Source organism: Bison bison, unplaced genomic scaffold (assembly GCF_000754665.1).
Source record: "Bison bison bison isolate TAMUID 2011002044 unplaced genomic scaffold, Bison_UMD1.0 scf7180017864050, whole genome shotgun sequence".
NCBI classification, from domain to species: domain Eukaryota; kingdom Metazoa; phylum Chordata; class Mammalia; order Artiodactyla; family Bovidae; genus Bison; species Bison bison.
The window spans coordinates 5286308-5302544 of NW_011494622.1; the positions used below are offsets into that span (position 1 = coordinate 5286308).

The 16237-nt window shown below is 41.5% G+C and overlaps 1 protein-coding gene across 1 annotated transcript in view; it reads left to right on the forward strand.

Moving 5' to 3' along the window:
* KLKB1 (kallikrein B, plasma (Fletcher factor) 1) overlaps positions 1-15467 on the forward strand; it is a 20625-nt gene extending 5158 nt beyond the window's left edge. The window contains exons 5-15 of the mRNA XM_010835810.1: positions 325-484; positions 1991-2100; positions 7598-7757; positions 8796-8905; positions 9042-9210; positions 9305-9417; positions 9573-9738; positions 11458-11633; positions 12530-12625; positions 14377-14516; positions 15014-15467. Coding sequence (XP_010834112.1) covers positions 325-484; positions 1991-2100; positions 7598-7757; positions 8796-8905; positions 9042-9210; positions 9305-9417; positions 9573-9738; positions 11458-11633; positions 12530-12625; positions 14377-14516; positions 15014-15196 — 1583 coding nt within the window. The 3' untranslated portion in view covers positions 15197-15467. The remainder of the gene's footprint in view (positions 1-324; positions 485-1990; positions 2101-7597; positions 7758-8795; positions 8906-9041; positions 9211-9304; positions 9418-9572; positions 9739-11457; positions 11634-12529; positions 12626-14376; positions 14517-15013) is intronic.
* Positions 15468-16237: the final 770 nt, after the last annotated feature.

A 16237-nucleotide genomic window follows, 5' to 3' on the forward strand; every position in this document is an offset into this window, starting at 1 on the left:
TGGGTGGGGGGAGGGATAGATTGGGAATTTGGGATGGACATGTACATACTGCTATATTTAAATAGATAACCAACAAGGACCTACTGTATACCACAGGGAACTCTGCTCAGTACTCTATAATAAGCTATCTGGGAAAAGAATCTGAAAGAGAATGGATATACGTATATGTATAACTGAATCAATTTGCTGTTCCTGAAACCAACACATTTGAAATCAACTATAGTCCACTAGAAAATTTAAAAAAAAAGCTACCCAGCCCAAATTGATGATTCACTTCCAGAAGGGAAACTGATTGAATTTGTTCTGTGTGTTTTATTTGGACAGCTTGCCACCGAAGCATTTATAAAGGAATCGATATGAGAGGAGTCAATTTCAATGTATCTAAGGTGAGAAGTGCCGAAGAATGCCAAGGAAGGTGCACCAACAACATTCACTGCCAGTTCTTCACATATGCCACGAAAACCTTCTTCAGTGCAGAGTACCGGTGGGTAACATTCAGTGTCTGTTCTTTCTGATGGTGTTTTCAGAAGCATAACCTTTTTTCCTTCATAACCATTTCTTCTCCCAACTGAAAATCAGAGAGAGTTTTTAGGTTTAATCAGTTTTCTTAGCCTTAAAGAGAATAAGAATATTCTTAAAGAGATGGAAATACCAGACCACCTGACCTACCTCCTGAGAAACCTGCATGCAGGTCAAGAAGCAACAGTTAGAACTGGACATGGAACAACAGACTGGTTCCAAATAGGAAAAGGAGTACATCAAGGCTGTATACTGTCACCCTGCTTATTTAACTTATATGCAGAGTACATCAGGCAAAATGCCAGGCTGGATGAATCACAAGCTGGAATTAAGATTGCCAGCAGAAATAGCAACAACTTCAGATATGCAGATGGTACCGCTTTAATGGCAGAAAGTGAAGCGGAACTAAACAGCCTCTTGATGAAGGTGAAAGAGAAGAGTGAAAAAGCTGGGTTAAAACTCAACATTCAAAAAACAGATCATGGTATCTGGTCCTATCACTTCATGGCAAATAGATGGGGAAAATGTGGAAACAGTGTCAGATTTCACTTTCTTGGGCTCCAAAATCAATGTGGACAGTGACTACAGCCATGAAATTAAAAGACACTTGATCCTTGGAAGAATAGCTATGTCAAACATAGACAGTGTTTTAAAAAGCAGACATCACTTTGACAACAAAGGTCCATATAGTCAAACCTATGGTTTTTGCAGTAGTCAAGTATGGATGTGAGAGTCGGACCATAAAGAAGGCTGAGCACCAAAGAATTGACACTTTTGAACTGAGGTGCTGGAGAAGACTCTTGAGAGTCACGTGGACTGCAAGGAGATCAAACCATTCAATCCTAGAGGAAATCAACCCTGAATATTCATTGGAAGGACTGATGCTGAAGCCAAAGCTCCAATATTTTGGCCATCTGATTTAAAGAGCTGACTCACTGGAAAAGCCCCTGATGCTGGGAGAAAGTGAGGGCAAGAGGAGAAGGGGGCAAGAGAGGATAAGATGGTTGGATGGTACCACTGACTCAATGGACATGAGTCTGAGCAAACTCAGAGAGATAGTGATGGACAGAGAAGCCTGGCATGCTGCAGTTCATGGGGTCGCAGAGTTGGACATGACTTAAGACACTGAACAACAGTCTTATTATTTTGTTCAATTTTGGCATCATTTTTCCTGAAGAGAAAAATTTCCATTTGGTCTGCAAATACCCTGTGCTTATGGAGTGAGATTTCAGTAGAATAATGTCCTGTAGAAGAATAGTTCCTACTGCACCCTCACCCTAACCCTCCCTCTATAGAGGGGGACATGTCTGTTTGATGAATAACACAATTTCTAACTCGCTCATCACGGAGGTCACTGTTCTGATTGCTTTGTTTATTTCCCACTGACCATGGATCATTTTCAACAGGGAATGGACTTCTGCAGGCACCTTGAAATTTAGGAAGCAAAGTAACCTCTGTTTTTCACATTCAGGAACACCTGCCTATTAAAACGGAGCCCACAGGGGACACCCACGCGTATAAAGGTGCTGAGTGATGTGGAGTCTGGATTCTCACTGAAGGCCTGTGGAAACTCGAAAATTGGTAATTGTATGGCTCCTACTTCACTGTGTGGGCTTCTTCCCCAGTGGCTCAGTGGTAAAGAATCTGCCTGCAATACAGGAGATGCATGAGACACAGGCTCGATCCCTGGGTCGTGAAGATCCCCTGGAGAAGGGAATGCAACTCACACCAGTATTTTTGCCTGGAGAATTCCACGGACTGAGGAGCCTGGTGGACTACAGTCCATGGGGTTGCAAGAGAGTCAGAGACAACTTAGTGACTGAACAACAAACAGGGGAATACTAGTCATTATGCTAAGAGCCTTGGCTTTGTAGAACAATGCACATTTGAGCAGTCTTCACATCAGTCAGTGAAACACTGTACCACAAGGAAGGTCAGTGAGGGCGGATATTTATATAGTCCTTCATTTTATTTGCACCATGGAGAATTAAGGGTTTCCCTTGTAGTTCAGACGGTAAAGAATCTGCTTGCAATGCAGGAGATGCAGGAGACACAGGCTCAACCCCTGGGTCGGGAAGATCCTCTGGAGAAGGAAATGGCAACTCACTTCAGTATTCTTGCCTGGAAAATCCCATGCAGGCTACAGCCCGTGGGGTTGCAAAGAGTCAGACATGACTGAGCGTGCACACACACACACACACACACACACACACATTTCACTGTGTGATTGTACTAGGCAGAAAAAGAGCCTCCCCAAAACATCCACATCCTCATCTCTGGAATCTGTAAATATGTTACCTTACAGGGCAAAAAAGGCTTGATTAAACATGTGATTATGTTAAAAAAAAACTTTGAGATTATTCTGGATTATGTGGATAGACCCAATGTAGTCACAAGGGTTCTGATAAAAGAAAGAGAAAGCAGAATGATCAGAGAGTCAGACAGAGAGATCAGAAGAGGGTACACTTCTGGCTTTGAAATGGAGGAAGGGTCCCTAAGTCAAGGAATTCAGGCCTCTAGAATCTGAAAAAGGTAAGGAAAAAAGTTCTACAGAAATTCCCAAAGGAACAAAGCCATGCCGGCATCTTGATTTAAAGCCCAGTAAGACCCATTTCTAGAGAAGGAAATGGCAACCCACTCCAGTATCTTTGCCTGGAAAAGTCCCATGGACAGAGGAGCCAGGCGAGCTACAGTCCATGGGGTTACAAATAGTTAGACACGACTGATGACTAAGCACTACACGTTATTCCCATCATGAAAGAACTAAGGACAAAGATCCATTTCAGACTTCTCGACTTCTGATCTTCAGAACCATGAGATAATAAATCTGTGTTGTTTTAAGCCACTAAGTTTGGGATAATTTTTTAAGCAGCCCTAGGAAACTAGTACAGTGACATTGTAGAGAAAACTATATGGTCATTTCTTAGTGGTGTCTATTATCTAGTGAAAGGACTCTGGCATAATAAATCAATGAAACCCTATGTTTCAGACATAGGGATAATTTTAATTGAAAGAGCCAGAAAATTTGCTAAGATAGTCCGTCTTATTTAGCATATCAGCATGGCAATGATAACATGTTACTGAAACCAAATTATCAATAGCCACTTCTATACAGTATCAAGTGCTGACTCTGCGCCAAGCCCTGAAGGGGGAGCTGGGCTAGGCTCCTGCCTTAGAAGACTGGGAAGTTGGCAGCAATGCCTCTCTTTTCCCATTGGTTCCCAGCCTCCCCCAGCACACCTCCTCCATGCTGTGCTCCAGATTTATTGCTTCAAGTTAAGTATTATTTAATTTTTTACTATTCAGATTGGGTTCTTTTCTGTAATTTAATTTCTGGCTATTGGTATTGTCTGGTGAGACATTGTTTTCATACTTCAGTCCTTTCTTGAAGATTTTTTTTTTGGTGTGTGGACCATTTTTAGAGTCTTTATTGAATTTGTCACAATATTGCTTCTGTTTTATGTTTTGGGGCTTTTTTTCTTTTTTGCCCATGAGGCATGTGGGATCTTAGCTCCCCTACCAGGGATCAAACCCATATCCCCTGCACTCAAAGGCAGGGAAGTCTTAACCACTGGACCAACAGGGAAGTCCCCTCTCCAGTTCTTTGGACATGGTTTCCTTTAGTTCTTTTACGCATATTTAAAATAGCTGATGTAAAGTCTTGGTATAGTAAATCCAATGTTCTTGCTTCCTTAGTGATGGTTTATATTGACCTTTACTTCTGTGTATGGGCCATATTTCCTTGTTTCTTGACAAGTCTCATGATTTTTTTGTAAAAAAAAAAAATCAGACTTTTTAAATGCAAGCATGTGACAAACTCAGGACATCAAATGCCTTCCTTCCTCAGAGTTTGTTGTTGTTGTTGTTGTTACTATTTTGTGTTGCTGTTTGTTTGGGGACTTTTCTGAGCCAATTGTGCAGTGTTTAGCCTCTGTTCTGACATGACCACGGATGTCTGTGCTCAGCTTCCCCCACAGTTTTCTAATGACAGGACAGAAGTTTGTTTGGGTGCCTAGAAGTAGTGAGTTTGCCAGCCTTGGACAAGGGGCTTTTTGTGAGACTTAGGGCATGCGTTTCACTGCCCTGCCCTTTACAACTTTGCCCTGGCCTCCACTTTCTGCTGACACGGAGTTCACAGAGGTCAAAGTCAGTCCTCGGTGAGGGCTCGGGGCTTTCCCAGCACGGGAAATGTGCAGAGCCTCTGTCAGGCACACAGTCAGCTCTATACAAGAATATGGCTTTCCAGATTCCCAGGAATATCTCAGAGATTTTCAAACTCTCGGTTTTCCTTCTAAGATTCTCATTGGCTTGTGGTATGCCCCTGTTATTACTACTGACTTAGGCAGCTACAATGTTGTGTAATAGTCACAATATTTTTTTTTTTTTGACAAACACTTTAAAGGAAAAGGCTGTTGACACTGAGGAAGTTCTGAATCAGGTCGAAGACACTCAGTCCTTGGGAATGGGGTTTTCCTGAGAACCTCCAGTCAAATGATGACAGTTATCTGGGGACAGGGCTTGGGAGTAGCTCCAACTCTGTTCTGCCCCTTCCTGAGGCCCATTAGGCTGCTGGTTTTCCCCACAATTGTGGGTATTTTCAAGGCTTCCATGGAGCTGTGGAGAGGGGATGAGAGGGCAAGTTAAAAACCTCACAGAACTCAGGGCTCTTGCTGAGACTTGGCTGTTGTTCTTGGATAAACACTCCCTGGGCTGTTATAAGCCTTTGGTTCGCTTTTGGACTTATGAAACGACATTAATTTTGACATTCTGGCCAGTGCTCTTGTTTCTTTCTTTTTTTCTTTTTTTTTTTTTAATGGAGGAAAGGGTTTTGGAAGGTCTTTACTCTGTCGACATCTTGTAGCACTTTTGAGAAACAAAACAAATGAAAACGAAACTAGCTTTAAAAAACAACATGGTCTTTGGAACATAGTTAGCTCCTGTCCTTTTGTCATCTGGACGGGTCAGACTGTGACTGCACTTTATATTCAGCAAATGTGTTCCGTATTTTGTTTGGAGCAACAGACACGTCAAAAGAGAGTAACCAAGATCCTGAGATATCTAGAAACAGGAAAATAAGATACCATTAAAGAAACAGATTAGACATTTAACCCTAAAAAGTCAGGATGACTGTTTTAAATTTTTGTTTTTGAAGAATGGTCATTGGGAAAAGGATTGGACTAATCTGTCTGGTTTCATAAAATAGATACTGCTATGACGAAAATAAGAAGAAATTCTGACTCCTAGAGTGGTCCAGAAGTGAACCTTGTCATGAGGTAGTCAGCTCCTTGTCATTATAAATGTCTGAGATAAAGGTTGAACTACTTGAGAGGATGTAGTTGAAGGTAGACATGGAATCCCATAAATTCTCTTCCAGCTTAAAGTCTGATTTTTTTAAAAAAAGATTTAAGTAGTTGAGATCTAATTTCCTCAACTTCCCATCTGAAGATGTTATGTGTGGCAGGCACACTCTCTTGATCCAACTATGTTCATTTAAATTTGAATTCTTGTTGTCTTTCTCATAATTGCTACCATTATTCTTTAAGCTTACCTAATTTTAATATAATGTTTTTGTTGTTCAGTGGATAAATCATGTCCAATTCTTTGCAATCCCATGACTGCAGCACATCAGGCTTCCTTGTCTTTCACTATCTCCTGGAGTTTGCTCAAATTCATGTCCATTGAGTCGATGATGCTATACAATCATCTCATCCTCTACCACCCTCCTCTCCTTTTGCCTTCAAACTTCCCTAGCATCAGGGCCTTTTCCAACAAGTCAGCTCTTTGTATCAAGTGGCCAAAGTATTGGAGTTTCAGTTTCAGCATCAGTCCTTCCAATGAATATTCAGGGTTGATTTCCTTTAATCTCCTTGCAATCAAAGGGACTCCCAAGAGTCTGCTCCAGCACCACAGTTCAAAAGCATCAATTTTTCAGCACTCAGCCTTCTTTTTGGCCCACCTCTCACATACGTACATGACTAATGAAAAAACCATAGCTTTGACTATACAGACCTTTGCTGGCAAACTGATGTCTTTGCTTTTTAATAGGCTGTCTAGGTTTGTCGTAACTTTCTTTCCAAATGTCCAACTCTGTGACCCCATGGACTGTAGCCTGCCAGGCTCCTCTGTCCATGTGATTTCCCAGGCAAGACTACTGGAGTGGGTTGCCATTTCTTCCTCCAGGGGATCTTCCTGACTCAGGGATCAAACCTGTGGCTCTTGCTGTGTCTCCTGCATTGCAGGCAGATTCTTTACCGCTTAACCCACCTGAGAGGCCCTAATAGACTTTTAAAGTGATAGTTGCTCAGTTGTGTCTGACTCTTTGCGACCCCATGGACTATACAGTCCATGGAATTCTCTAGGCCAGAATACCAGAGTGAGTAGCCTTTCCCTTCTCCAGGGGATCTTCCCAACCCAAGGTTCAAACCCAGGTCTCCCACATTGCAGGCAGATTCTTTACCAGCTGGGCCACAAGGGAAGCCCAAGAATACTGGAGTGGGTAGCCTATCCCTTCTCCAGTGGCTTTTCCTGACCCAGGAAATGAAACACTTTATGTGTTATCAAACTGAGTAAATAATAAGAACATAAGTAAAAGTATAATTGAGATATAATTATATTATGGAAAATGAAAGTGGATTTCCTCTTGTTCTAATGGGTACACGGCATTTTTGTTAGAAATTTAGGTTTTTGTTGATGTCTTTATTAAAACATTTTTCAAAATATTCAGGAAAACATAATACAAAAGCCCATGTGCCTAAGGCCTGAATTTCAGGGTGAGGGTAATATAAAGAAAATATACACAAAAGCTGAGTAGCTTAGGTATTTCAGACCAAGCAGGATAGAGCACAGGTTAAGACATTTTATTTCTCTGACATAGGTATCTGTCTTTTATCAGATTGAGACCAGATTTTTCTTCTCCCAAATGGCAAACAACAGGCTTGGGGACATTTCAACAGACATTTTTTTCACCAAGGATGTGTGATTCTATGAACAAACAGCAGTCATAGTTTCCTTAGTTATGATGACGAAGTACAAGCATATGCAGCATCATGACATGTGCGTCTCCCCCGTGGGTTCACAGGCTGCCGCGTGGACATTTTCCAACACAGTGCGTTTTCAGATGTGGATGTTGCCAGAATTATCGCACCAGATGCTTTTGTGTGTCGAACCATCTGCACCTATCACCCCAGCTGTCTTTTCTTCACATTCTATACAAATGCGTGGAAGACAGACTCACAGAGGTCAGTAGGCGTGTGTCACGCTTGCTACTGTCCTGGCATCATTTTCATTTTATACTTTGAGTTTTTCCCAGGTGTTTTCATTTCCCTCAAAACACTTGAACTCATAGAATGAACTTATGGTGACCAGAGGGGAAAGTGGCGGGGGAGAGGGATAGTTTGGGACTTTGGGGTGGACATGTACACACTGCTATATTTAAAGTGGATAACCAACAAGGACTGTATAGCACAGGGAACTCTGCTCAACGCTATATGGCAGCCTGGTTGGCAGGGGAGTTCGGGGAAGAAGCATATATGTGTATGTATGGCGGAGTCCCTTTGCTATCCACCTGAATCTATCACAACATTGTTAATTGGCTATACTCTGATATAAAATAAAATTTTTTAATTGAAAAAATAAACACACTTGAACTCATAGTTTAAATAGGTGCTCTTCTGCCAGGTGCTGATTAGTTAAGAGATTAGCAGACTTTCCTACCCATCTTCTCTTAAACAGACCATCCAATCAATGAAATAATAGCCATGGATACCTTTTCTACTAATCTTAATGTTTTGTATTAGCTTGAAGTAAACCACTCACTGGGAGCATATCTTTAAGCTCCTTTGTTCTGACCCCAGTGTTTCAGAAACTAGAGCCCTGTTTATCCTGATCAAGGTTCCGGTTCCATCTCTTGACCCATAGATAACCTGTCCTTTTCTTTACACACAAGATGGAGCTAAGAGAAGGGTATCAAGTTATAATAGCATCAGCAACATAAATCCCCAGAATCTGTTCTTTCTTCTTTTTTTTAAATTAGAAGGTAGAACTTTACCATTCTCCTCTTTTCGGGCTATCTGTGCCTATAAGTTTTCCTCAGAGGGAGATGTGGCTTGATTTACATTTAATCTCTGTAATTCACTAGAGTCCTGTAGTCTGATGTTCTTTGGAGGGAATTTCTCAGAAGAATAAAACTTGCAGGGGGTGTTTTTTTGATATTAGGTGTTCTTGTATTTGCCTTTAATGGGGTTTTCTTTTTTTCTCTTGCTTTTTTTTGACAATAGAAATGTTTGTTTCCTTAAGACTTCCCAAAGTGGGAGCCCGAGTTCCCCTACTCCTCAGGAAAATGCCATCTCTGGATACAGCCTTCTAACCTGCAAACAAACTCTGCCTGGTAATGCGATTTGATAAAAAAATATTACACAAAATGTGATACATTCTATGATCTTCTAACAAGCCTCAGTGTTCCAGAAACTTGTGTATGTGTGGCTTATCATTTGCATTTTCTATCGTTTTTACATTTGTCATAGGCACAGAGCCCTGCCACTCCAAAATTTACCCGCAAGTTGCTTTCGAAGGAGAAGAGCTGCATGTGACCTTCGTGAAAGGAGTGGATGGTTGCCAAGAGACCTGTACAAAGATGATTCGCTGTCAGTTTTTTACTTATTCTTTATTCCCAGAAGACTGTAGAGGAGAGAAGTTAGTGAATGCTTATTTTTCAAAAACAGTTGGCAGATAACTTCCTGGGCTTTCATCCTCTGAGGTTTAATCTCATGCTGATCATCTTGTCTAGGTGTAAATGTTCCTTACGCTTGTCTTTGGATGGCTCCCCAACTAACATTACTTATGGGACGCAAGCAAGCTCTGGTTATTCCTTGAGGTTGTGTAAACGTGGGGACAGCCGTGGTGAGTAAATCTCACTTTGTAGAGGGATGTCTGAGTTGTTTAGATAGCTTTTTTAAATCTTTTATAATGGAACTATGTGTCTTGTTTTCCTTAATTGAAGGGGACTGTGATTCACCCTCTGATCCCAACCATTAACTTCAATGCTCTCTTTTTAGTCTGTACAACAAAAAGGACACGCATTGTTGGAGGAACAAATGCTTCTTGGGGAGAGTGGCCCTGGCAGGTCAGCCTGCAAGTGAAGCAGAGAGCTCAGAGCCACCTGTGCGGAGGGTCAATTATTGGACGCCAGTGGGTCTTAACTGCTGCCCATTGCTTCGATGGGTAAGCTTTGGCTGCATCTTATCTGGAGTTGTATCTTGCCTCTTCATTTTGAAGACTCTATAATCAATGTCTCCATCATCATGTCAGTTTATTAATATCCATCCCTCCACAAAGTTACAATAGCTTTTGGTGGTAATAACTTTGAAGATTTTCTCTCTCAGCAACTTTCCCAGGTAACTCAGGGATAAAGAATCCGTCTGCCTCCAGGGAAGTTTCAATCCCTGGGTTGGAAAGACTCCCTGGAGGAGTAAATGGTAACCTGTTCCAGTATTTGTGGCTGGAAAATTCCATGGACAGAGGAGCCTGGTGGGCTCCATAGGGTCAGAGTTGGACATGACTGAGCACCCATGCATGCCATTGTTAACTGTAGTCACCATGCTATCTGTTATATCCCCAGAACTTATTTATCCTATAACTTTGCTCTAGATAGTAATTTTAGACTTATTTTGCATATATCCATATTTAAAGAGTTAATTTAAGTGTTCACACTTCCCAAAATACAGATATAATTTAAATAGTGTTGAGGTTCCTCTCATTTGCCCTGTTAGAGGTGTTACATAAAAACTGGGTTTTCCTCTTGGTTGGATGTCAAGTCAAAAGACACAACCAAGCCAAAAATTGGGAGAAGGAAGGATTTATTATTGCAGTGAGTAAGGAGAACACTGGGAATCTTTCCCAAAGCAGTTGTGTCCCTAAACAGCAGAACTGGAGAAGTTTTAAGCTAAGGGTACATGCATATTCTTGAAGGGCCTTGGCCTGAGTCCAGGCCTTAGTTGATTGAAGTCATGAGGGTCAGAAAAGGTCACCATCATCATGCCTTAGGTTCCAGTTGATCTGGTGGTTGAGAGCTTCTGGCTAATCTTTGCCATTGGAAGACAACTAGGAGTCTTTACAGCTGACCCATAATCTTTGCTATTGTTACTTCTCTTACCTGTAATAGTCCTTCATCTCTGCATTCTTTTATTCCCTTTAAGATCATTAATTACTGAGACCTATTCAAGGACAGGGCTTCCTGTGGTTTAGTCATAAAGAATCTATCTGCAATGCAAAAGACATAGGTTTGATCCCTGGATGGGGAGAATCCCCTGGAGGAGGTCATGGCAACCCACTCAAGTATTCTTGCCAGGAAAACCCTATGGACTAGTGGGCTATAGTCCATGGGGTTGCAAAAAGTCCAACATGATCGAAGCGACTGAGCACATTCAAGGACTAGTGTTGTGGTCCCACTTAAGTCACAAAACGGCTTAAGCTAAAAATGGTTTCTCTTATATCAAGAAAACCATGACTGGATCTCTTTCTCTGGGGACCCCCTACCCTATCTGATTACAGGGAGACTTGTGTACAGTCATTCTTTCTTGCCAGTTCTGAATTTCATGGAAGTGATTGCTTTCAACTTGGTGAATGATTTTCCATGATAAACTGCGAGACATCTCCCGAACACAGTTTCTCTCAGAAAGGGACAGCAACATTCTTGTATATTCACTTACAGAAAACCTGACATAATTATACACTTTCCAATATTTTTAACTAAATCTTCAGAGTTCAGCACTGCTGCTGTTGGTGCTAAATTGCAAGGAGGAGAAATTAGGTATGTAAACATACATTATATGTAGTATTTTCTTCCCAGTTCTTTTTTGAAAGGTAAAGTGAAAGGAGAAAAGAGCAATATCAAAGGCCAGTCTTTCTGGTTTCAAATCAGTTCTTATTTTTCCCTCCTAGGCTTCTCTTGTCAAATATTTGGCGCATTTATGGTGGCATTTTAAATCTGTCAGAGATAACGACAGAGACGTCTTTCTCACAAATCAAAGAGATTATTGTCCACCCAAATTATAAAATCTCAGAAGGCAGTCATGACATTGCCTTAATAAAACTTGAGGCTCCTTTGAATTTTACTGGTACGTAGCATATTTAAGGAGACATGTACAGCTGAATTGTGTTGGTTTAAATTTTCACATCAGTTTCAAGGAGGGGTCAGAATCTAAGGAGACTGTCTTTATTTTCTGGTTAATGAAGTTGCGGGAAAGATGAGTATTGCCAGGAAAAATAATTTGAGACTTGACATAAAATGTCTTCTACTTAAGGGCCAAGATGTGTTACCTAGTTCTTTCAGGAAGGAATACAGCTGCATATTATACTATTGAAATAATAACAGACATGGAAGGGAGCATGACTTCCTTTGACAAGAGTAGCAGAATTTGCATTGCCTTGAGCATAGGCATATTAGGAGTATCTGAGGGCAAGCATATTCAAATATTAATTTCCAGGTGAAACCTGAGTAGCAAAGAGACTGCTGGACAAGGCAGTTCTGGGAGACAGTAGCTTTGTGGTTGGACGGGGTGCATTTGGAGGTACAAAAAGCTCCACAGTTGCTAAATGCCTGCTGGGTCTGCTAAAGATTCTGTGTCCTCCGGCAGGATGTCCTTGCCTCCAGTTACCCCACCATGGGATTGTTATTAAAATCAGTTAATAAGTTAAAGTGCCTAAAAATCATGCTTAAAACAGTGTAGACCCCTCTGCTATTACTATTGAGGGAATCATACACAAGAACTTGTAAAGGCTCTTGACAGTAAATTTGGGTTTGGAGCTTTAAAATTTAACACCCAAAATGACTGTGATTGGTGAGACATTTTCTTGAGTCACTGACCTTAGAAACTGAGTGGAAAGTAAAAGGTGTATTCTACTTGGTGCTACTCTAGAGAAAGAGAATATAGGGGCAGGGAGAGTATGTCTTTTTAAAGTCAATGTCCGAAACTAAATCTAGCCAAACTCTAATGTAAAAATTACCTTTCAGATTTGCAAAAAGCAATATGCCTACCTTCCAAAGATGATACAAAACCAGTTTACACTGACTGTTGGATAACTGGATGGGGCTTCACAGAGGAAAAAGGTACCACATGGCATTTTATATGTTAAAACACATGGAGTAGATTTGTTTAATTGGCCTCTAAAGTTATATCCAGATTTGTGATTTTTTTCCTAACTATTCATTTCCAGATATGTATTCAGTAATTCTTGAGAAGACAGTTTTGCTTGGTCCTGGAAAAATTCATAGGGTAATCTCTTAAGCATCTTTGTTTGACTTCTCCTAAAGGATTGGTCCCATACAGGACTAACAACTTCCCCAAGCTCATCCTGTCCTCAGAATTAATAGAGTTCCCATCTCCCAAGGCCACTGTTATCCCTTGGATTAATAACCAGGAGTACAGGCAGACATGTCATCTCTCTTTCTGGAAGGTTTTTAAATCTTTTTTTAAAACACATCCTTCCTGCAACTTGGTAAAGCCTGCGAACCTCTTCTCTAATGATGCTTTTACACCCATAAATAAAACACACAGGATTACAATGAAAACCAATGAAACTGCAACTTATCAGAATACTTTGAAAATGACAGTGTTAATAGCCCAGTCGTGTCAGACTCTTTGAAACCCCTTGGACTGTAGCCTGCCAGGCTCCTCTCTGTCCATGGGATTCTCCAGGCAAGAATACTAGACTTGATTGCCATGTTCTCCTCCAGGGGATCTTCCTGACCCAGGGATCACACCTGGGTCTCCTGCACTGCAGGTGTACTTTTTACCATCTGAGCCACCAGGGAAGCCCTTATTTCTTAACAATTAATGTAAATCAACTTTATTATAAATTGTATAGTTCATTCCTGCCAAATTGAAAACTATAGATTTTAAAAACTGTTTAGAATTGCAGTATAGTTGATTTACAATGTCGTGTGACTTGCTGTTATATAGCAAAGTGAATCAGTTGTACATATATCCACTCTTTCTTAGATTCTTTGCTCATAAAGGTCATTGCAGAGTATTGAGTAGCATTGCTCATACCATATAGTAGGTCCTTATTGGTTATCTATTTTATGTATAGTAGTGTGTATATGTAGATAACCAATAAGGACCTACTATATATGTTGAAGGGCTTCCCAGGTGGCGTTAGGGGCAAAGAACCTGTCTGCCCAGGCAGGAGACTTAAGAGACTAGAGTTGGATCCCTGGGTCGGCAAGATCCCCTGGAGGAGGATGTGGCAACCCACTCCAGAATTCTTGCCTGGAGAATCCCACGGACAGAGGAGCCTGGCGGGCTACAGTCCATGGGGTCACAAAGAGTAGGACTCAACTGAGCGACTGAGCACACATATGTATACTCTTTCCGGTTTTACTGAGATATAATTGACATACATGAGTGCATAAGTCTATGCTATACAGAATAATGTTTGACTTATGTATGTTGTGAAATGATCACTATTATAAATTTGGTTAGCACTCATCACCTACTACAGATGCACGTGTGCTAAGTCACTTCAGTCGTCTCTGACTCTTTGTGACCCCATGGACCGTAGCCCACCAGGCTCCTCGTCCATGGGATTCTCCAGGCAAGAATACTGGAGTAGGTTGCAATGTCCTCCTCCAGGGGATCTTCCCGACCCAGGGATCGAACCTGCATCTCTTTTGTCTGCTACACTGGCAGGCAGGTTCTTCACCACTAGTACTACCTATGAAGCCCCTATCACAGACACAGACATACAAAAATTTTTATATGAAGAAATGACCTTCATGGAAACTTCAGCATTCTCATTTAAGACTGTAGTCTTACTTCTATATTTATTTTATTGCCTTCTTCTGATGTTGCCTCACAGGTAAAATCCAAAATACCCTACAAAAGGCAAATATTCCTTTGATATCAAATGAAGAATGCCAAAAAAGTTACAGAGATTATAAAATAACCAAACAGATGATCTGTGCTGGCTATAAAGAAGGAGGAAAAGATGCTTGCAAGGTAATGCATTACAGTATGAAAAACACACAATAGGCCACTTGAGAAAAATCATTTCAAAATATGTTTTTCCAAGAGCAGTTCTCTATAGCTTTCTAAATGACTTGGAACCAAATAACCCGATAATTTCATATAAAATCTTTTAAAAATTGAATATACACCTATAATTTTTATATCTATCTCACAGCAGGAGTATGCCATCTTTAAGGGAAGACAATTGTGCAGACAGATCATTGTGCTAAAACACAAGCACTTTAAGTTTATCTCACCTTGGGATGTGATGATGCCAAATTTTCTGTGTTGGAATGAACAGAAAACACCAACTATATACTGTTGAATTAGGTCACTTTTACTATGTCCAACAGCTCATGGGACACATGAAATATCTGAAGAGCTACGAGAAATTGTTTGCGTGGTGTGTGTGGTATGACTACAGAATTTTAAAGGCACATCCATCATAACCTTCTCTCATTTTGCTTTTTCCTCTTACTGTGACACAGGGTGATTCAGGCGGTCCCTTGGTTTGTCAACATGAAGAAACATGGCATTTGGTGGGCATCACTAGTTGGGGTGAAGGCTGTGCCCGCAGGGAACAACCAGGAGTCTACACCAAAGTTGCTGAGTACGTGGACTGGATTTTAGAGAAAACCCAGGACAGCCATGGTCAGCCTTTGAGGAAGTAGCCAGCTTGAGAAGCTTCATAGACACCGGGAAGAGCCCCCCTTGGAGTATTCGATTAACACCCTGTGTCCAATTCACGTGCTGAACCTTGGGGTTTCTCATCTGCAAAAACCCCAGAGGACAAGAGGATTGGTGTCTACCTCTCGTCCCTGTCATAAAAGGAACAATGCATAACGCTTTCAGCATTCAGTAATAACACCGTAATGGGAGAGAAAAACAACTGAGTATCTCTACAATTGTTTGTTATAAAATAAAAATGGCAAAAGAGTGTGATTCACGTGTTTTATTCTGACAGTGAAACAGAACGGAAGATAAGTGACTCCAGGTTGTAGCACGTTGCCTGAGATCATTCTAACCTTACCACTGCCTCCGGAACTCAGTCTATCCCAGGGATGATAAATTCTTCTCTCAGCCTCACCTGCACAGTCATTCATACCTACTACTGCCTGCCTCACTTGGGGTGAAGAGCCATTGATCTCGGATTTTGTTCTGCCAAGTGGAATGGAAGAAACCTGTGAAATGTGCACTTTTGCAAGGAAGAGATGGGTTATCTGAACCTGGAAGATTAGCAGCGCAGCTTTCCATGTCGGCCTCTTACCTTGGTTCCCTGGGCGTTGCCACAGGGCTCCAGGCTGGCCGTGCAGGGGAGACCTGCGGGGCTGCAACTGTCTGGGTGCAACTTCTGCCGTAAGATCCTCACGTAGCCTTCGTGGAAGGCAGGGGTCTGATTTGCTGGGGGTTCAGTGGGCTTCCCAGGTGGCGCTAGTAGTGAAGAATGTGCCTGCCAATGCAGGAGACATAGGAGACACAGGTTTGATCCATGGGTTGGGAAGATCCCCTGGAGGAGGGCTTGGAAACCCACTGCAGTATTCTTGCCTGGAGAATCCCATGGACAGAGGAGCAGTCCATAGGGTTGCAAAGAGTTGGACACGATTGACTTGGCACACACAGTGGATCCTGGGTTCTGCAGTAGTAACCCAGAGGCATAATAAGTAAATTCCTGGTGGTAGGAAACAGTCCTGGAATGAATGATATTAATTCTT